We start from the raw sequence: 23539 nt of genomic DNA, 5'->3' as shown, positions 1-23539 counted from the left end.
GAGTTTTAAACTATATTTCAGGTTTCAAGTCTCTAGATATCCAGGAAGTTAGTTGAAAGTCGATTGCAAGATTCCCAATTTAAAACTAGTTTTCTCAATATCTCGATCCATGCGCCACCTAGCAGAATTTTTTTGATAAAATATTGCATTGTCACCGCCTCATCGGGAAGTTACTCGAAAATCGATCGCAAGATTTCCCCCGTTCTTAAAGGATTTGCAGTTATCTTGACTAGCGCGCCTCCTAGCGGAACTTTGTTTTCTATAAGTTGTATTGTCACCTGGCCTCTAACTAAGTGCCAAGTTTCAAGTCTCTAGGTAACCGGGAAGTTAGTTAAAAATGGATTGAAAGATTCCCAAATTAAAACTTGTTTTCTTACTATCTCGATCCGCGAGCCACCTAGCGAATTTTTTTTGATCAAACGTGGCATCGTCACCGGGTTCTGACCCACGGCCCAAGCTTCAAGTCTCTAGCTCACCGGCAAGTTACTCAAAAATCGATCGCAAGATTCCCTAGTTTTTCAGAGATTTGTAGTTCTCTCAATTAGCATGCCACCTAGCGGAACTTTGTTTTCCATAAATTGTGTTGTCACCGGGTCTCGAACTATATGCTAAGGTACAAGTCTCTAGGTAACCGGGAGGTTAGTTAAAACTCGATTGAAAGATTCCCAAATTAAAATTAATTTTCCTAAAATCTCGATCCATGCGCCACCTAGCGGAACTTTTTTGATAAAATATTGCATTGTCACCGGGTTCTGACTTACGGCTCAAGTTTCAAGTCTCTAGCTCATCGTAAAGTTACTCAAAAATCGATTGCAAGATTCCCCTCGTTTTTCAAGGATTTGTAGTTATCTCACTTAGCGCGCCACCTAGCGGAATTTTGTTTTCTGTAAATTGTATTGTCACCGAGTATCGAACTATGTGCTAAGTTACAAGTCTCTAGGTAACCGGGAAGTCAGTTAAATATGGATTGAAAGATTCCCAAATTAAAATTAATTTTGCTAATATCTCGGTCCATGCGCCACCTAGCGGCATTTTTTTGACCAAATGTTGCATTGTCGCCTGGTTCTGACCCACGGCCCAAGTTTCAAGTCTCTAGCTCACCAGCCAGTTACTCAAAAATCGATCGCAAAATTCCCCTCGTTTTTCAGGGATTTATAGTTATCTCAATTAGCATGCCACCTAGCGGAACTTTGTTTTCTACAAATTGTTTTGTCACCGGGTCTCGAACTATGTGCTAAGTTACAAATCTCTAGATAACCGGCAAGTTAGTTAAAAATGGATTGAAACATTCCCAAATTAAAAATAATTTTCCTAATATCTCGATCCATGCGCCACCTAGCAGAATTTTCTGATAAAATATAGCATTGTCACCGGGTTCTCACCACGGCTCAAGTTTCAAATCTCTAGCTCATCGGAAAGTTACTCAAAAATCGATCGCAAGATTTCCCTCTTTTTTCAGGGATTTGTAGTTATCTCAATTAGCACGCCACCTAGCGGAACTTTGATTTCTACAAATTGTATTGTCACCGGGTCTCGAACTATGTGCTAAGTTACAAGTCTCTAGGTAACCGGGAAGTTAGTTAAAAATGGATTGAAAGATTCCCAAATTAAAATTAATTTTCCTAATATGTCGATCCATGCGCCACCTAGTGGAATTTTTTGATAAAATATTGCATTGTCACCGTGTTCTGACTTACGGCTTAAGTTTCATATCTCCAGCTCATCGGGAAGTTACTCAAAAATCGATCGCAAGATTCCCTGCTTTTTTTCAGGGATTTTCAGGGATTTTCGTTTATCTCGATTCGTCTGCCACCTGGCGGCATTTTGTTTTCCACGAATTGTAGTAGTGCCATCGACTCGCAAACTATGTGCTAAGTTTCAAGTCTCTGGATCACGGAGAAGTTGGGTAAAAGTCGATCGCAAAATTTCCATTTTAAAATCAATTTTCTGTATATCTCGATTCGTGCGTCACCTAGCGGATTTTTTTTTCTCACTTGCATTGTAATGTCTCTCAGATCGGAACTATGTTCTAAGTATCAAGTGTCTAGCTCAATGGGAAGTTACCGAAAAAGACTTTTTCGTGGGTCAAAAATTCGTATGGAAATGAGGGGACAAACATGAAAGCGGGTTAATATAAAGGTAATAAAAAGGAAAATCAGTACACAAATACCAAACATAGATCAGAAAAGCAATAAATTTAGTCTGTTTCGCAAAAATCGGGGGAATCTGGTTTTTTTTATGAGTGCCGAAATGTAAGCAAATGCAGTGGTGCACAAATCAAAAAATTTAGTTGATTTAAGTTAGTGGAATTAATAATTTAAAAAAATATTAATGGACACAAATTACCCTTAACATTTTCTAAAAATAAAACATGAAATAATTGGCTGCGTTTGAATCGATGTGAAGCACTTTACGACCTAACTAGCTCCTTATTGGCTCTCTAGAATAAGTTTTTAAACAACTCTTTCCTGCAGGAATCCTAAGCACAAAAGTCTTTCAAGTAATTCGCTTCAGTACAATCAGGCACAAAAGAAAAGATAAATGCTGAATTCTGCAATGTGATTACGATGGAGATGAAAATGAGAGATGGATGTACATAATGAAATGACTAAGTACGTACATATGTAAACATTTCTGTCATAAAAGAAAAAAAAATGCAAGATAAGATCGCCTTTACAACGTTAACGTCGTCATTTAAGAGATGTAGAACAAGTACCTATGGCGTGCGCTTAAGTTGAATTGCCTTCATAGGGTTTTTGCATTTCTTTACCCATTTGGTTGTTTTGCATAAACTGAAACATTAACACGCGAGCTTGAATTGTTATTCAAGCTTTTTGTCTCCTATTTTATTCAAAAAAACCAACACATTTACACGAACACATATCTTAATAAATCATTAGCCGCTTGGTATAGTTTCTGACATTGTAAGCAAAGTGGGGCCATGGCAAAAGACTTTCTTGATTTTTGACATTGCTGACATCTTTAGAATTTTATGCATTGCCTTGCACATTCTTCTTTATTCTGTTAAGATATATAGTAAGCTAGCTTTTGGGGCGCATATAACACTAACGAAATTGTTATCCGGTGCAACCTTTGTGTAATAGTTTTTAAGTCGCTGCCCATCTGTCGGCCTTAAGCACTTAAGATGCCAGCACACCTATACTCATGTATGTATACAATAAGGTGGGTCGACAATTTTTAATTTTTGGTATCTTGAAAATGTTGTTCAGTACAGATTTATTCTCCGTTCGATTTTTAAGCTGACATTGCGTTCGCTGTTTATTTTGGTTCCCAAAGAGAGGAAATCCTTCACAGTCTGGAATATTTATCCATTACGTGCTGCAAAGGCACAAGGGCGCCGAATCATTTTTGAAGGACAGCAAGTACTTTGTCTTGTCCTCATTTATCGCAATACCCACTTTTTTGTCTCTTTATCCTGGATTTAAGGTGCGTTTGCTTAGGTCTTTGATATCAATATTATCAGCATACGATAGCAATAGCATGTTCATACATTGTAACATCACTGTTTATATCTGCTGCTAAAATTACCTTCTCCAGCATTTAGTTAAAGGAGTCGCACGATAAGAAGTCGCCTTGTCTGTAGCCTCGATTGCTTTCAAATCGCTTGGAAAGGTCGTTCCCGATCCTTACAGACCCGGTGGTGCTGCTCAATATCATTAGGCAAAGTTTATTAGCTTTGCAGAGAAGCCAAATTCAGACAGAGCAGCATGCAGACAACTCCTTTTCGCGATGGCAAACGCAGCTTTGAAGTCGGTTCTTTTATCGTGAGTGTTCTCAAGGATTCGATAATAGAGAATATCTGCTCAATAATATATTTATCAGGCCAGGCGCCGTACTGATAGATCCAACCAGTTCGTTGATTTCCGGCTTCTGTCTTTCGCACAATACGCTAGATAGAACCCTATGCGCGTATTGAGTCAGCTGATGCCGCGGTAGTTTCCGCAGTTTGTGGGGGAAATACCACTCTTGTGGAATGCATCAGAGGTTTTTAGTAAAATTTTTGGGCAATATTTCTATCAGCCAGCATCTGAAGCTCCTCGCACTCATACTTTCACTATTTTTATTTCTAATTAGGCGTCTGTTCTCTCCATATTATACCTTCCAAATAACTTACAAAGGAATTCAGGCTAACTGTCACTTACTGAAGTTAAAGAATTTACTTTTATTCAAACGATTTTTGGTTCACACAGGAGTTTGTCCCTCAGAGTAAATAAAAGTGAAACTTCTAAACATATCCCATAAATATTGCAGATTCAAATCGATCTCAAGACCTTGACAATTAACAAACAATATTGATGACAAAAAATTATTGTTAAGACTTTGAGCTTAATACGAACTCAGGATCTTACAAATCAATAGGCCAATAAAACAACAACAAAATTGTGAACTTCACAAAGTTTCAATGAGTTTTCTCTACTTCACTTCATTTTGTAATTATATATAATCGCAGTGAAATTTATTTAGTTATAATTGTGTTCGATACAAAGTTCAGAAAAGAATTAATTTAATTTTCACAAAATGTCTGACATATTTAACAAACTGATATGTGATTGCTATAACATAAAATTACAAGTATATAAAAAACAAGTACAAACAACACCCCCTCTCAATCACATAAGTTTAGACTTTTACACAATTGTGTAAATCTTCTGTAATCCAAAGACTTCGTAAATATATCAGCTATTTGATTTTGAGTGTTAATATATTCTAATTTGACATTTCCTTTGGTAATGTGGTCACGAATGAAATGATGTTTTATGTCAATATGCTTTGATCTTTTACTTTCTGAATTTTTAGCCATCGCAATACAGCCTGCGTTATCTTCATACATCAGTACTGGTGATTGCGCAGTTATAATATTTAAATCGATCAAAACACCTCGAATCCATAACCCTTCTGCAATTGCTTGACTCAAGGCAATGTATTCAGCTTCACTTGATGATGTTGCAACTATTGCTTGCTTTCGGCTTCCCCAAGATATCGGACAGCCATATACGAAAAATACAAAACCACTTACTGATTTTCTGTCTAATGTGTCTGATGCCCAATCAGCATCTGCATAGCCTGTAAGTTCTGAACAATTAGCTTTCTTGTAAACCAAGTCTAAGTTCTTTGTTCCCTTGAGATATCTGACAATTTGTTTCAATACCTGCCACTGGGTTTCACTAGGTTGTTGTTGGAATCTACCCATGTAACCTACATGATAGCATATGTCTGGACGTACACTTAACATCAGATACATTAAACTGCCTAAGAGTTCACGATATGGTTTTTCAGTTCGTTTTCCATTATCTAACGACATCTGCAAACCTTTCTCCATTGGTGTTTTTGCAGGATTACAATCTATCATTCCAAATTTTTCCAATATTCTATCAATATGGCTTCTTTGACTCATCTTGAGAACACCGCTCTTCTGCTCATAATCAATTTTTGTCCCAAGATAGTATCGTAAGGGACCACAATCAGACATCTTAAAAATTTTGCCAAGCTCTTTTTTCAGTTGTTCAATTACTTCCAAATTACTTCCAGAAATGAGTATGTCATCAACATATAAAATTAGATATAATACGTTAGTAGCAGAAATTTTAAAATACAAACAGTAATCATGCTTAGAACGTTCGAAACCATTTGCCAACAAAAATGAATTAAATTTCTCATTCCAACATTTAGGACTTTGCTTTAAACCATAAAGCGATTTTCGAAGTTTACATACCAATCCCTCCGATGCTTCCAAACCTTCGGGAACTGCCATAAAAATTTCTTCTTTTAAAGTGCCGTACAAAAATGCTGTTTTTACATCTAGTTGGTGTAAATAGTAACCCTTTTGCACACTGATCGCCAACACAATGCGGACAGTTGTCAACTTTGCCACAGGAGCGTATGTTTCCTCGTAATCAACACCAGCCTTCTGTAAGAAACCTTTCGCAACCAATCTCGCTTTGTGACGCACTGGATTTCCATCAGCATCCTCCTTCACACGAAAGATCCATTTTGATTTTAGTAACTTAACATTAGGTGGATGTGGAACTAATTCCCAAACACGGTTTTCGTTCATTGAGTTTAGTTCTTCATTGATAGCCTTCATCCACAATTCTTTGTCAGACTTATTTTCGATATCTGCGTATGTAAGTGGTTCACATGGTGCATCGAAAATTGCTGAATACCCAGAAATATATTGCATAAATCTATTTTTGATTCTCTCACTTCGGCGAGGTTGTGATTCGTCTTCTTGAATATTGGAAATACCATTTTCACTATCATAATAAGATTCACCAACATCAGAATCTTCCACATCATCTTCAGAACAGCCACTCCCGTCATCTCTATCGTGATTTTCGTTAATTTTGTCAGGAGAGGAATCAGCATAAATTTCACCTTCCTCCCCCTCTTGCTGATGACGTACGTCAATGAGCAAATAGTTCCTGTCCTCATCAGATGATTTGTTTGGTAGTTTGAATGGATACATGAGTTCGTTAAAACGAACATCCCTTGCTATTACAATTTTTTCTTTATTTATATCCCACAGTCTATAACCGTTAAGAGCATACCCCATCATAGCAACCTCAATGGATTTAACATCGAGTTTCTTCCGTTTTTGTTGAGGGATCCATGCAAATGCCTTGCAACCGAAAACCCTTAGTTTGGATACATCAGGCTTTTGATTATACCATAATTCAGCTGGAGTTTTTTTTAAATTAAGACTTCGACAAGGATTTCTATTTAGAATATAATTTGCGGCAAGCGCTGCTTCGCCCCAAAACATCTTTGGAATACCGCTTTCGATTAGCATGGCCCTTATTCTTTCAACAAGTGTTCTATTGAATCGTCCAGCGATCCAATTTTGCTGTGGCGAATAAGCTATAGTGCATTGAATTTGAATACCCTTCTGTTTCAAGAAGGATATAGCTTGTTTAGACATATACTCACGCCCTTGGTCGACAGTTATCATTGCAATAGAGATATTATGCATTGACGATACCATAGCTTCGTATTCAACTAGCTTTTCATAAACTTCCGATTTATTTTTAATTAAATATATAACCGCGAAACGACTAAAATCGTCTATGAAACTTACAAAATATTTGTACCCATCCCATGTCATCGGATCAAAAGGACCACATATATCTGTATGAATCCTTTCTAGCAAACGTGATGATGTTGGACGACTACCGTTAAATGGACTTCGGCACTGCTTTCCTTGAATACATACATCACAGAAACCAACGGGCATATATGTTTCCAAGCCACGAACCATTTGATTTTGAACAAGATCTTGAACTGAACTATCACTCGCGTGACCCATTCGTTTATGCCATAAGTTACTTTCATCAATTTTACTCAAATGAGACTCCCTTTTACAATCCAGATGCATTTCATAGAGATTTCCATTTTTATATGCCTTCAGTGTTGTTACGCCTCCCTTTTGAAAAAACGCAACATCACCAGAAAATGTTATTGTTATTCCTACAGACGTCAGTTTTGGAACTGACAGTAAGCTATCTCGAAGATTTGGGACAAATAAAACTTCCTTAATGGTAACAAAAACACCGTTTGACCAACCATTAATACAACCCACCGAACTAGCTTGGATACATTGCTTCTCTTTTGCTACACTAATAATAACCGGATTCTGTAAATCTTCCAATGTAGAAAAGCACGACTTAGAATTGCACATATGATCAGTCGCCCCGGAGTCAATCTTAAAAACAACAGTATTTCTCAAAGATTCCCGCTTAGTAGATGATAGAAGTGAAGTCATAAAACATACTGATTTGAAGCTCGATGCCGCGCTGGCTTTGCTTTGCGGCAATTTAACACGGCAGTCCCTTTTCATATGGCCCCGCTTCTTGCATCTATGGCAAACCCCAGTGAATTTCTTATATTCTCCAGAAAATGCTGTAACTTTATCAACATCACATTGCCCATCTTCCCGATCTATACGTTTAGCTTCCTCTGCTAAAAGCCGCTGCTTCACCAAATCAACATTAAGTTCTGCTTCGCTCATATTCTCAAGAGCTGTAACAACAGGATCATAAACCTCGGGTAAGGTTGCAAATAATTGCGCAACAACATCATTCTCTGTAACAGTTGCTCCGGACGATTTGAGTTTACGTATAAGCTCATCAAAAACCAGAAAATGTTTCCGTAAATTATCACTTTTCTTCATTTTTAAATTGGCTAACTGTTTACGTACCAATGTCTGACTCGAAACAGACTTCTTCGCAAAAGTGCATTCCAACGCTGCCCACATCTCTTTGGATGTTTCCTTCTCTCGAACATACTCCAGGTATTCATCAGCAATTAAGCTGACCAAAACTGATTTCGCTTTCTTATCCTTTTTGCTGAACTGCTCTGCCAAGTTCTGCTCTGCTGGAGGAGCCTCCTTTATGACTTCAAGAAGGTCCAGTGCATCTAAATGTAGTTGCACGCGAAAACTCCAGTTTTCAAAATTTTTACCATGAAATTGCAAAATTCCATGAGACGAGTCTTTCTTGCTATCGCCCATAACCTTTTGTAATTATATATAATCGCAGTGAAATTTATTTAGTTATAATTGTGTTCGATACAAAGTTCAGAAAAGAATTAATTTAATTTTCACAAAATGTCTGACATATTTAACAAACTGATATGTGATTGCTATAACATAAAATTACAAGTATATAAAAAACAAGTACAAACAACACTTCACTTACATATTTACATACGCCTTTATGAAATTATTAATTCTTATATAGTCGTGACTGTGAATGTGAGTGACTGCGACACAAAGTGTCACTTCGTCTTACATAATATGGCCTTGTACTTGTAGAAACTTTTTTTACCTATCACATCTTTTAGGTTAAGGCACTATTGACGGATATGATAGATGCCAGTAGATATGGTTAAGTAGATAAGAGGTTTATGGTTATAACGCCGTATATGGTTATAATGCTATGCCAACTTTACCACCTGGCGCTCCTTTCACAAATAATATGAGTCTTGTAATATAAGTAAATTTCTTATGAAAAGAAACATTTTTCCGAACAAATTTACTTGTCTTACAAGACTTGCATTTTCGTGAAACGGGCCGACCGCCCCAGCTTTATTTCCGTCACGGTTAAACAAAATTATTTTCTTGGATTATATACACTTAATACAACTGTGGAATATTCCAGTTTGGTATACAAACATAGCTGGCGGCAAAAGTATAATTTTTAACATGATTCAATTACTGTGATTGAATCATGAATTTTTAAAAAGAAATAAAAAATTTTCATTGTAGTTTACATACAAAAGTATATCGCATATCGAAAATTGATGTGAATCAGAATTTTAACGGGCTCTATAGAGGTCCTGAGCAAAAATGTTTATTACAACAAAAGAAGAAAAAATAGGTTACAATTCAATTTGCCCAACCCTGTGTATTGATGTGAATCAGAATTTTAACGGGCTCTATAGAGGTCCTGAGCAAAAATGTTTATTACAACAAAAGAAGAAAAAATAGGTTACAATTCAATTTGCCCAACCCTGTGTATGTTTGGTATCAAAACCAGACCGTTTTATTTACAATTTTTTTTAGATTATGCATACAAATCACATTATCATAAATCAACTGCTTAAACCTAAAACAGAGAACATAGTTTAAACCACGGTACAATGAAAAATATTGCGCAACAAGAATAGTCTTAACCAAAAATTATTTACCATGAAAAATTGCAAGAGGAAGCATTGTAGTGGAAAACAAAAGCAAATTGTATAACAATATGACAATGTCAATAGAATTGGGCGACAAATCACATACAAATTAATGTATCTACATTAAGGTGGTACGAAGTTCTGCTCTTCGAAAATATGTAATGTTTTTTACTGAGTTTAATAAAATTTGTGGGAAAAAGTGAACCTTATAAGAAAATCATCTAGGCTCGCATCGGTTAGGTTAGGTTATAGTGGCTGCCACAGAGCAAACCCCAGGGGCATACTTAGGTTGATGTCCCAGTGCCTAGGCGTGAAGCGATATTTTATAAATTTTATAGACTTAAACATTGCTAGCGGCTACCGTGGTGTAATGGTAGCGTGCTCCGCCTACCATACCGAAGATCCTGGGTTCACGCCCCGGCAAAGCAACATCAAGTACTGCGACTGTATTTCTGTCATGAAAAGCTCTCACTGAAAACTCATCTGCAGATGCCGCTCGGAGTCGGCATAAAACAAGTAGGTCCCTTCCCGGCAATTTGTAGAAAAAATTAAAAAGGAGCACGACGCAAATTGGAAGAGATCTCGGCATAAAATATCTTTGGGGATTATCGCGTCTTACATTTATTTTTTTTATTTAAACATTGCTAGCACTCTTACAGATTTTACAATTTTCTATAAGAAATAAGTTTCAAAGCTTTCTAAATTCATATTTCTTCGAAAGTGGTTTGAAAACCCCGCCGAACAATTCATGTTTTTTATACACACATTTTTTCCGATTTTCTGGTAAAACACAAGAACTATACTTGCACTTCAGCAGACTATTTGTGACCTATTCTATGAAGAGGTGGCTTATGATTAAAAAAAAAAACAGCTGTTAACAGCTGTTTCTCGCAATTTCTTTTTTGAGTCATAAGCCACCTTTTCATAGACCGGGTCACATTTAATCTTTTTTATTGGAGCATGCATTTTTCAAATTACGTATTGATCATTGCAAAAGTAGTGTTGACATAACAGCTCTACTACATATGTATGTATATGTATATATGAATGTAGGATATGTAGGTAGTGCAAGTGGTACGGGTAATGGCATTACTAATGCTTGCACATTGTCATTGGTGTTGGTGTTACGGTAAAACTAGTGCTTACGATGTCAATCATGTTTGGTAGTTGCTATTGTAACGAATTTGCTGCAAATCCTCTTATTTGCCCTTTTGCTAGGTTCGTATCGCAAAACTGTTGAATAAATAACTCCAATATTGAATAATGGAAAAATGGCCTTTATTAAAATACTTCACAATAACACTCAAACTGTGCAACGAATAGCTTGCTTAATAACCACACTGATTGATAGCTCAATGAAACTCTGCTATTGCTCGCTAGATATCGTCTGAATCGTAAGTGCTTCACAACTTAAATCAAACTGAATTTCAGCGCCTCTACATCTGTCGCCTTTTATACTCTTTGGTTTCCTCGTTCGCACTTTTCTAGAATCTACTAGCATTGCCCATGAGCTCTCAAACTTCTCAGCTATAACTAAAATTGCACAATTTTATACATCTTTTAGGCGCTTCCAGAATCTGCTAGTCCAGTAGCTCTCAAACTTCTCAGATATATGCATGTGTTAGTGCATTGACTCTCCGCTGCTTGTATTCGTACATGGTACATATGTGTAGACGCAATTATTTATTCGTTTATGTAGATACATAATGATTGAATTATTGATTTGAATGTTTGTAGTTTACAGTCTCTCGCGCACACATAGGCGTATAAGTAAATGCATCTGTGTGTGACATCTCTCGGCTGCCTTATATATGTGTATACATGATTTGATTATTGACGTAAATATCGCTTAGCATGGCCTTAGCATCGCCTTAGTGACTAATATCCGTGACACTGCCCTCCACCTAAGTCTGATCGTCCCGATCAGACAAATCTCTCGATCTAAACGCTGCTAATCTCTCCAAATGAACCACTTTCATTTTGGTTAGTGGTTTGGTAGTGGTTGGTATGCGGTATACTACATCGTTGATCCGTTTTACAACTTTGTATGGGCCTTCCCAGTTACACTGCAATTTCGGGGACAAACCTTTTTTTCGTTGTGGGTTGTATAGCAGCACCAAATCTCCTTCCTGAAACCCTTCCGAATTAATTGCTTTATCGCACCTCGCTTTCGTCTTGTCACTCATAATCTTTGCTCGTTGCCTTACCAGATCGTGTATCTCTATCAGCTCTTCTTCCAAGACACCAGTGGATTTCTTGACATTCCTCTCCGCATCGGCATCTATCCCATACTTCAAATCAGCTGGCAGTCGAAGGTCATTGCCAAAAATTACCTTTGCGGGAGTTTGGCCCGTTGTGTCATGTACTGCCGATCGGTAGGCCATCAAGAATAATGATATGTGTGTATCCCAGTCCTTATGGTACTTGTCTACTACTTTCCTTAAATGCTCCTCCAATGTTCTATTGAAACGTTCCACCATACCATCAGACTGAGAATGCAATGCAGTTGTCCGTGTTTTTGAATGCCCAACTTCTTGCACATTTCTTGGAACACAGCTGATTCAAAATTCCTGCCTTGGCCAGAATGTAACTCCATTGGTACACCATACCTTGCAACCCATTCGTTTTTAACCACTTCTGCTACTGTTTCTGCTTCTTGGTTTGGGATCGGGTATACCTCTGGCCATTTACTGAAAGAATCCATAACCACCAGTACGTATTTGTTTCCGCGGTTGCTAGTAGGAAATGGACCTGCGACATCCATGGCGATCCTTTCAAATGCTGCACCTGAAATATACTGCTTCATTTGGCCATGACTTCGGGTTCTGGGCCCTTTCGCTCTGTTGTATACCTCGCAATTGGCAATCCACTCGGTGACCGACTGACGGCAACCAACCCAATAGAATCTCTGCTTAATTTTCTCGAGTGTCTTCGTGATTCCAAGATGACCTCCACTTGGACCATTGTGCATCTCGCTGAGCACGTCAGGAATCCTCTTTCTGGGAACAACTATCAGTTTATTTTTGCATTCACCATCCTCACTCCCCCATACTCGATGCAAACAACTGGATATAAATTCTAAACTGTTCCACTGTGCCCAATATGACTTCGCAATGGGACTCTCTGCTGACATCTCCTCTCTGTTTGGTCTTTCGTTTCGTTCGAGCCCTTGCATAACATGTGACAGATCTGTATCTTCTAGCTGAAACTTTCTTAGCTGTTCCTTGTCCCATTCATCCGTGCACGCTATAGTCATTAGCCGAACATCTATAATGTCTTCTTTAGCCTCGGCCTTTGAACAGTGCTTGCATTCCAAACTACATGGCGTTCGTGACATTGCATCGGCATTTCCATGGGTACTACCTTTTCGATGCTCAATGGAAAAGTCGTAGCTTTGTAGTCGCTCTATCCACCGTGCCAATTGTCCTTCCGGATTACGGAACTGCAGAAGCCATTTCAATGCTGCGTGATCTGTCCTGACATGGAATCGCTGGCCGTAGAGGTATTTGTGAAAATGTTTAATGCACTCTACCAATGCCAACAGCTCTCTCCGCGTAACACAGTAGTTCCTCTCTGGTTTTCCAATCGAACGGTTGTAATATGCAACTACCTTCTACTGTCCATCGACCAGTTGTGATAAAACGCCTCCTATAGCATTTCCACTCGCATCTGTATCTAGAATAAATGTTGCTCCTGAAATCGGATATGCTAACATTGGGACAGTGCACAAACGCTCCTTCAATGTTTGGAAAGCCACTTCTTGCTCCTTCTTCCATTCAAAAGCTTTATTTTTTCTTGTAAGCTCATGGAGGCTATGGGCTACGCTGGAAAAATTTGGTACAAATCGGCGGTAATATGTGCACAGCCCAAGGAAACTTTTTAATTCATGTAGGTTCTGTGGTCTTGGCCAATCCTTTACAGCCTCTATCTTTTCGTTCGCAGTGCAGATGCCCTCTGTCGTTACCTTGTGACCCAAATAATTTACTTCCTTTTTAAACAGCGCACACTTTTTGGGACTTAACTTCAGACCAGCGCCAGCTATTCTTTGGAAAACTTCCTCCAAGTTCCTAAGATGTTGATCAAAATTCTTGCCCAATACGATGATGTCGTCCAGGTACACCAAGCATGTTTTCCAATGTAGTCCTTTCAGTACCTGGTCCATGAGTCTCTCAAAAGTAGCTGGTGCATTACAAAGTCCAAAAGGCATCACTGTAAATTGCCAAAGACCATCACCGACACTGAAGGCTGTTTTCTCTTTATCTTCCTCCTTCACCTCCACTTGCCAGTAGCCGCTTTTCAAGTCCAGCGTGGAAAACCATTTCGTACCAGATAGCGAGTCCATAGTGTCGTCAATTCTTGGCAATGGGTAGCTATCCTTTTTCGTTACGTCATTCAACTTCCGGTAGTCCACGCAAAACCTCATTTTTCCATCCTTCTTTTTTACAAGTACTACCGGTGAGCTCCATGGACTAGCTGATGGTTCGATGACGCCGCTGTCGCTCATTTCTTGAATGATTTGACTCACAACTTTCCGCTTCGCCAGTGGAACACTACGTGTAGCTTGACGGATCGGCCTCGCATCTCCAGTGTCAATTTGATGTTTCACAACATTGGTGCGGCCTGGTTTGGAACCATCCTGGCCAAATATGTTCGCGTATTTTATGAGCAGTTGTTTTGCCTTACTCTGATAGGCTTCCTCTAGTCCATGCGTCCATGCCGTGATATCATTTGAAAGATCAGTATTACTAGATGAAACGTGTTCCTGGAGCTTTTCACAGTTAATAACTACTTCGGCCTCTTGGCATCTTCCCAAAATAACTCCTTTGGTCAAATTGAATGGTGACTTGAACTCATTGAGTACTCTTACCGGAATACGTCCATCTTGTTTTGTCATAGCCAGGGATTTTCCTACAAGTATGTTCAGTGCTGATTTATTTGCTGCTTCGACAACCCACAATTTGTTTGTCCCACAATCTCCATCAACCTTTGCCCAGATGACTGCTTCTGATTTTGGTGGTATTTGCTGACTCTCTTCCACCAGCACTCGTTTACTGCTGTAGCCTCTCTCGTAGCCGAAATTAAGTGGCACATCCATGTTCTTATATCGCATCGTCTTGTTTTGCATATCGATTTTGATGCCTTGGTTGATTAAGAAGTCCATTCCAATTATGATTTCATCAACAATACCTGCCACTGAGTGTCTTCTCCAGTGGCTGTACGCAATATTGCTCCATGCAATGGTCTTATCTTCTTGTTGACTAAATCCGCTCGAATGATGGAATGAGAAGCACCCGTATCTACAGTCAGTAAACGTTCCTTTCCATCCACATGTCCTCCGACAGTAAGATTGCTCGACCTTCTTCCAATTTGTGAGATAGATATTATGGGGCATTCAATTGAGGGAGCCAGCTGTCGCCCCTTGCGGCTGACTCGATTTAGTGGTCTTAGAGGTTTGCTCATCACCTTCTGCTCTGCGTTTACGGCCACCCACATTGTTGGAGCTATCGGGACCGCTGCTGCAATGTCGTGCAATATGACCTGGGTTGCCGCACTTGAAACATTTAATAACTCCGGCATTTTTCTGTTGTGATCCCTTCAGTGCTTCCAAAATTGTGTCTACCCAATCTGGTCTTTCCACTTCCACACGATGAGCTTTGTATGCTGGTTTACTCAATAGTGAGGCCGTTTCCTGAGTCAATGCATGTGATACCGTTTCAGCAAATGTCAGCTTTGGGTTTGCGTATGTAGCTCGCTTCGTTTCCACGTCCCGTATGCCATTTATGAAACTCTGGATTTTTACCCTTTCAGTGTATTCCACGGGTGCGTCCGCATTTGCAAGATGAGCCAATCTTTCAATATCTGAAGCAAACTCCTGCAATGTCTCATTTGCTTTTTGGTAGCGGTTTTGCAACTCAATTTGGAATATCTGTTTTCTATGCTCGCTGCCATAACGTCGTTCTACAGCAGCCATCAATGCTTCATAATTGTTCCGCTCTCCTTCGGGAATCGTCTGTAGGATTTCCGCTGCTGGCCCCTTCAATGCCACGAACAGTGCAGCAGCTTTATCTTCCGCATTCCAGTTGTTCACTGCTGCGGTCTTCTCAAACTGTAGCTTGAAGACCTGGAAAGGAACAGAACCGTCAAAAGATGGAGTTTTTACCTTCGTATTGCTTGCTGAAACAACTGGGCAAATTAGTTGCAACTCCTGTATACGACCTCTCAATGTTTCAATCTCGGCATCGATTTTGTTCTCAAGTTGCAAAATTTTTGTGTCTTGCGCCTCCATCTTCGAAGAAATACGTCCTTCTTGCTCTTCCAGTTGTGCAGAGATTTGTGCCGACATTTCGGACATTCGTGCCTCTTGTGCTTCAATCTTCGATGTTATACGGTTCTCCTGCGATTCCAGTTGAGATGCTATACGTGTCTCCTGTGATTCCATCTGTGATGACATATACGTTTTCTGTTCTTCCAGCTGAGTTTCCATCTTGGATGTTATACGTGTCTCCTGTGATTCCCGTTGAGATGTTATATCTGTCTTTTACACTTCGAGCTGTGTTGACATATCGGTTGATATTTGTGACGACATTTGCTTCAGCACTGCTAGTATCGCGTTAGTGTCTACACTCGCCAATGGATTCGGAGTCTCTATCTTCTCTTCCAATTTAGTCGCTGGCTCTTCCACATCGGGATAAAAGACATACTCGTCCACATCAATTCCTTCCAACTCCATTACCTCTCGTAGCCGTGCTTGAAGTTCGATCTTATTGCCGGTTGTATTCAATCCACGGCTCTCCAACTCCTTCTTCAGTAGCTGGATCTTCAATTCACTGAACTTTGCCATTTCCTTGTAGTCCTCTGGAATTTATTCAACAATTCCTCTTCTGACACCAATTGTAACGAATTTGCTGCAAATCCTCTTATTTGCCCTTTTGCTAGGTTCGTATCGCAAAACTGTTGAATAAATAACTCCAATATTGAATAATGGAAAAATGGCCTTTATTAAAATACTTCACAATAACACTCAAACTGTGCAACGAATAGCTTGCTTAATAACCACACTGATTGATAGCTCAATGAAACTCTGCTATTGCTCGCTAGATATCGTCTGAATCGTAAGTGCTTCACAACTTAAATCAAACTGAATTTCAGCGCCTCTACATCTGTCGCCTTTTATACTCTTTGGTTTCCTCGTTCGCACTTTTCTAGAATCTACTAGCATTGCCCATGAGCTCTCAAACTTCTCAGCTATAACTAAAATTGCACAATTTTATACATCTTTTAGGCGCTTCCAGAATCTGCTAGTCCAGTAGCTCTCAAACTTCTCAGATATATGCATGTGTTAGTGCATTGACTCTCCGCTGCTTGTATTCGTACATGGTACATATGTGTAGACGCAATTATTTATTCGTTTATGTAGATACATAATGATTGAATTATTGATTTGAATGTTTGTAGTTTACAGTCTCTCGCGCACACATAGGCGTATAAGTAAATGCATCTGTGTGTGACATCTCTCGGCTGCCTTATATATGTGTATACATGATTTGATTATTGACGTAAATATCGCTTAGCATGGCCTTAGCATCGCCTTAGTGACTAATATCCGTGACACTATTTTACTTTTACGATCCCATTAATATTGATTTATATTGTTTGCTTATAGTTGTCAACTGCACCTTTTTCCACCAAATAACTTTAGGCGCAAAGCATTACATTATTGTGTAAGGCACTATTTGTATGTGTATAAGTGGTTTTAGTCCTGTCGCTAAATTTGCAGCTGACACAATTGACAAATAGCTTTTATATTATGTTCTCATTTTTGTAAAGAATACAGATATCTAGATCAATTGGTTAGAACTGGCTTGAAATTGATTAGTATTTATTGCTGACAGATATGTAGGTAAATTCATTCCTTAAGAGGAAGAATAACTTATGTTGATTAGTTGAATTTTTTTGGCTTTAACAATTCTTTAAAATCATAATCAACTTTTTTTTGGAACAGTTGAGTAGAAGGTCAGCCATTTTTAATCTATGCAATTGCAAACATATCTACATAAAGGGAAATGCTTTGCTTACTGTGGGAATTCCATTACTTATGCTATTAGATATTTTAAAAGTTTAAAATTGTATTTGTATAAAAAAAGTATGTTTAGAAAATGAAAATCTATGGGAAGGGTATTAATATTGTGGCAGTTTAGGAATTGGTGAAATTGCATTGCAAACTTGTGCAAAATATTTTTACAATACACTGACAAAGTACGTGTTTGCTATGTCATTCCAAATACGCAACATCAAAAGTCATAGTATATTTTTTAACACTGAATAGCAAATCTGTGATTGCCAAAACAAAAGACAATGTAAAAAAAAATTTTTTACCGTAAAGATTCGTAGCTTTGGGATAAATTATCTATACAAATGCACAAACTTCTGAACGGGGCTTAAGTTTTCCGGAGAGAACATCAAGTAGTATTTAAAGTGAAATATGCCCAACGAGAAATCAAAGTGTTCAGCGTTAATTAAGTGTTTTCAATATCGAATAATTAAAAAATCAATGACGAAATTGTCCATTAATATTTCCAATAGAAATAGCTCTAGCGCCAAATGGCTGCTACAATATATATGAAGTTACAATGGTGAACTGTAGTTAGCTTTTCAGATAAAGGTCTATGTATCGCCATTATCCCAACTCGAATTAGGTTGTTTTTTCAAATTGGCACAGATATATTGTTTGGGAAATTTCCAAAAATGATTGTAACACCATCCTGAAGTAATCCCAAATGTATCCCTAAATGGACCACGAATGATCTAAAACGGAAATAAGCTTGACACCCATACTGGAATGATCCGAATATGTAGTCCAAAATCCATAAACGCTCCAAGATCAATGCTGATATTATCCGTAAATAGTAACGAGTAAATCATTGAACACAAAACCTTCTTTAAAAAATTCACCGAAGTTCGATAAATAAAAGCAAAAAAACCAATCACTTTGCATGATATTTCATTCTCAACTAAATTTAGATTTGTTTTTGATGCAAACAAAATGAAAATTATTTTAGGCTAATTCCCGATCAGGTCCAAACGGTCACGAAACGCAAAAGGAAAAACTTATCAAACAGCTGATTTTTCCTGAAAGAACACGATCGTTTAGATTGGAGATCTCAATAAAAGTTGGTCACACTGGGCTAAGCATCAAATCAGTGAGATCTGCTTCATGCGTAGTTTTTGCATGCATTTGTTTCCAATCTCCCTTTATTTCATATCGATTTATAATAAACTCACCTTCTTAAAATAAAATATGTTTGTAACGCTCTTATAATTAACTGAAAATTCATGTGGAAATATTATTTTAAAAAGCTTTATAAACCGTTTGTATTTTTTAATAAATTAGGGGGTAGGTATTTTGTATTTTCGGTAGATCGAACTAATTTTACATGGCGATATTTCAGAGTTTGAACTTTTTTTTAAACGTAGATTAAGATTTGAGCCGAAGTTGTAGCCAAAGTCGCTCCCCCTCCCCGGCTGGCTAAGGGTCTTAGTATTCTGCAGCGGTAGGCATGCCAGATGAAAAGGCGACTAAATTCCACAGATGTAGAAAGTTTGACGCTGTCAAACCGTTCCTACAATGGTCCGCCTAGTACCTTAATCGTGCAGAACGTACCGCACTAATGGCCGGCAAAGGATCATCATCATTAATAAATACCTCCAAAACCTTCGGGGAGTGTCTTCATTGCTGCAAGAAGAAGAAGAAGTAGGTTGGAGGCGAAGTTATGCTAATCACAACATTATCTGGAATATTTCTAAAAATAATCTAACCATAGCATAAGTATTTTACTTTTTTTGGTCCAAACTAAAAGTTATTTTTTGTCGTTACAGAATGCGATCTTTCATCGAGGAAAATGAGAAAAACGATCCGCTGATCAACGCCCCGGATAAGAAGAACAATCCATGGGCAGAAAAAGGCAAATGCATTCTTATGTAATATTATCGTAAACCACAACAATACCCCATCAACATTCATAAGTACCCTATTTATTATTATAATAATCACAATGGTGTCAATGGCCAAACTGATTTGAATATTTCTGATAATAATCAAACTAAACGGAGTCGAATAAAAAGTAGCAATCAAACGGTCAAACAATTGCATCGAGAAGAAAGCATAGACCATGGAATTTGCCTAGATTTGAAATGTGATCAAGTTAAGAAAAATGAAAGAAAATTCCAAGACCATGAAGAAACGGAAGATAGAGAAACGTTAGAACAAACCGAGGAGAGAAATGAACTCTGTGAAAGTAGTTTTAATGAAAGCAATCCAGCGTTAAGTGGAAATAAAAATTATTACAATAACAACAACAACTAATTACTATCATAATTATAATTTAAACTACAATCAACATCTACGTGAACAATCCCACTCCAAGACATATTTTCTAATGCGTAAATTCAAACAACGTACTATTCAAGAGATTTTCCAACGTCCATTTCTCGTACAAATTGTGGTACTTTTTATGTGGTTTCATGGAAAATTCTGGCGATTCTATTATGAAACATTAACACGACGACTACAATGATCATAATTAAACAAATATATTATAAAATTTTAACATGATATATAAAAACATGCATATTTATAGTTGTTCAGCCCAAACTAATTCAAATCTTATAATGATACAAGGATGAATGTTTTCTATCAAAGTGACACATTGCATTCGCACATTTCTAGCTAACTAGAATAATTATCTACCTTCGCAGAAGTAGCGGCAACTTGAATTTTAAAGTATATTTTATCGAGCGAAGTAGCCAGCGTTGCCAATGTTTATCCAACGAAAAGACGGATCGTAGCTAATACCGTTTAGTTTTAAGATTTCCAGTTTGTGATTTTAAGCTCTTATAAATAGCAATAGAAAAATATATCGTGAAAACACTGAAAGAGAAAAATTTTGCTGCAAATGCAACAAAATTTAATATTCAGTCTATGCTGCCAAATTATAAATTTGAGTGAAATAAAAATACCTTGAACCCGTTTTAGAAACATGCATTGTATTGAACAAAATGAAAAAAGTGAAGAATTGCTGTGCGCAATCTAATAACCAAAAGTAGTATGACAATTCCAAAAAAAAAAAAAAAAAAAATGCTGCTAATAAGAATAGTTAATAAAATTCTTAGATATTTCATACATTGCATCTTGTTTCGTAAGATTTGTTTAATGTCTTTGCTATAAATATTTTCGTAGATTTTAATTTGAGTGCTATTTCTTGTATATATTTTATACAAGCACTTCTTTTTAAGTATTTTTGAGCTTTTTTTCAATTTTGTATTCGCTTTACATTGTTGTTTACCTTTGAACTTAACTTAATTTGCATCACCACCACCTGCCATATTAGAACATCCATACCAAAGAAAAAAAATATTGAGAGAATGCAGTACTACGGCTAATTCGTTTCGTAATTATGTGCTACAAAACAATTCTTCGTATAAAAGAAACAAAAACTCTCATCAATCTGAAATTATTGATTGTAAACATAATACTTTACTACAACTAATTGTGTTAAGTAGGTTTTTATAGGATACCGACACAATTGTGTACATATTAATATAATTCAGTGATAATGCACTCTTGAGAGATAGTCAAATCCCCACCTACTTTACTAGCAACATTATAAAATGGAAAACCAAGAAGTGGTCTGTGTTTTTCATATAAGCATTAAATAAAAAATTATAATATCAAACAATTCATATATACAAAGTGGTCACAAAATATATAAAAATAGATGTTACGTACGAATGATTTGGAAGTAAATTAGTAGTACTATTCTTTTTCCAAATTAAAAACATAGAAACTTATTTAAGAAGTAAATTAAAGTATATGAAGGCGTGCATGGATGAAGCTGTTATTTGCGCGAAGTAAAATTTTTGGAGACATACAAAACTTTGAACGTCAAAGTTCTTAATCGAAAAATAAAATATTATAACCACTGGTTTATCGCTAAAAAATCTTCGTATGCATAAAAACTATCCATACATGCATACCTTAAACAGCTATTTAGTTTCTTATTGGGGATGTGACAGAACTGCCATTTTGATGCCGATATGTATGAACTATAGAATGATGTATGTATATTGGAACGATGTTCTCCGATCGAACGAAATTGACACTGATGATGGCAGAATGCCGAAACCAGTTTGTCTCGAAACAAAATTTGACAAGGGATGACGGAAAATCGTTCCAATGTACATCATTTATCCACCCTGTCAGAAAATCAACAAAACAAAACTATAGAATGATTTAGACTCAGCTAAGCGATTTTCATTAAAGAAATCTACTCACAAATGTTACTTAATTGATTACAGTTACTATGATTAGATTTTGATGATTTGCGCATTTTTGTAATTGGTCGATAAACGGTTTTTTATAAATATGAGAAAACCATGATGCTTGAATTTTTATGTACCTGTACCATTATAACAATTCGATATGTTGCTCAATGGCATTTTTCAATGCGATCTTAAGTCAAATTTTAACAATTATTTGAATTGTTGACGTGCATGTCACATATTAAAATTTTTCATGATAACGGCTGTTTTATGGCTAAAAATTTTTAAATGCATTAATCAATAAGTCCGATATATTCATGTTTAAAATTATTCACTTGCATACTAAAAAATGACCAGGCCATCTGGTTTATTTTTTTTTTTTTCTTAAATATTAATACAACTTCAAAAAATTTATACAATTTTATGTTTTAGAAACAGGACTTTTTTTAATATTTTAGCATGAATAACTTATACTAAGTAGCAATTGCTACCACGAAACCCATCTACACGCAAATCCGCCTTATTTTTGTGGGACAGCAAAAGTTTAACCGCTTTTGTTTTAAGATAGTCCAAGATCTAGTAATGATGCATAAGATTTTACACGACTTTGAAAGTAAATTTCTGTTCATAACCTTGTATAACATATATAACCATACTCGAATGGTGGTTTTGTATTCTAGCCTTCAACATTTTCTTAATACAGCTCATTTAATATACATATACGGTATTTAATTTGTATACAAATTGATAATCATTATATATTGGCCAAACTTTACAAAGCCCCTATGAATACTATGTAGAACTAAACAACGTATAAACGTCAAAATATCTTTCTAAAATCGCCAATTTTTTGCTAAATGGGAGCCTATTTATATCTTTGGAAGAATTATTATTTATAAATAAAAGTTTAAATTCTCAGTTAGTTATAAAATTATTGCTCTAGGTATAAATTTACCTTTAACAAGTATACTACAACAAAAACAATTTATAATATGTGAAATTCATACTGTCATATTTAAATATGCTATAAAATATGAAGACATGTTTTTTTATGTTGGTATATAAAATTAAGTTGGATAGCTAGGAAAGGAATAATCATTTCCCAAAAGAAAAACAGTGCACATATGCTTAATGTTTAGCAACCTCCAGTATTAATATTGATAATTTGAATACAATCATAATTTAAAATCGTAGATACATAGTGATATTACTTATACATACATACCATATTTACAACATTATACTTTTGAGTATAAATAATGAATGAAGCCTAGCTATCTGAAGCACCAGAACACCTAAATTAAGCTTATCAGTTAAGTTAATCTAAAGTGAAGGTAGCGTGTGAATGAGATTAAATTAGCACACTGGTCTTATTTAAAAATAAAATTTCATTATATATTAAAAACATATAAATACATACGAAACCCGATAATAACGCCCATATATATATTTATATAAAAGTAAATAATGCTGATTTTTTAAAATTGGTATGTATACAAAAAGGAACTTGATAATTATTCAATAT

At 36.7% G+C, this 23539-nt stretch overlaps 1 protein-coding gene across 1 annotated transcript in view; it reads left to right on the top strand.

Moving 5' to 3' along the window:
* Ggamma30A (guanine nucleotide-binding protein subunit gamma-e) overlaps nucleotides 1-20055 on the top strand; it is a 61421-nt gene extending 41366 nt beyond the window's left edge. Inside the window, exon 3 of the mRNA XM_067764019.1 lies at nucleotides 19573-20055. Coding sequence (XP_067620120.1) covers nucleotides 19573-19678 — 106 coding nt within the window. The 3' untranslated portion in view covers nucleotides 19679-20055. The remainder of the gene's footprint in view (nucleotides 1-19572) is intronic.
* Nucleotides 20056-23539: the final 3484 nt, after the last annotated feature.

The sequence above is a fragment of the Eurosta solidaginis genome, chromosome 2, assembly GCF_040869045.1.
Source record: "Eurosta solidaginis isolate ZX-2024a chromosome 2, ASM4086904v1, whole genome shotgun sequence".
NCBI classification, from domain to species: domain Eukaryota; kingdom Metazoa; phylum Arthropoda; class Insecta; order Diptera; family Tephritidae; genus Eurosta; species Eurosta solidaginis.
Note: the sequence above shows the minus strand (reverse complement) of the source record. Positions and strands in the feature narration are given on the sequence as shown.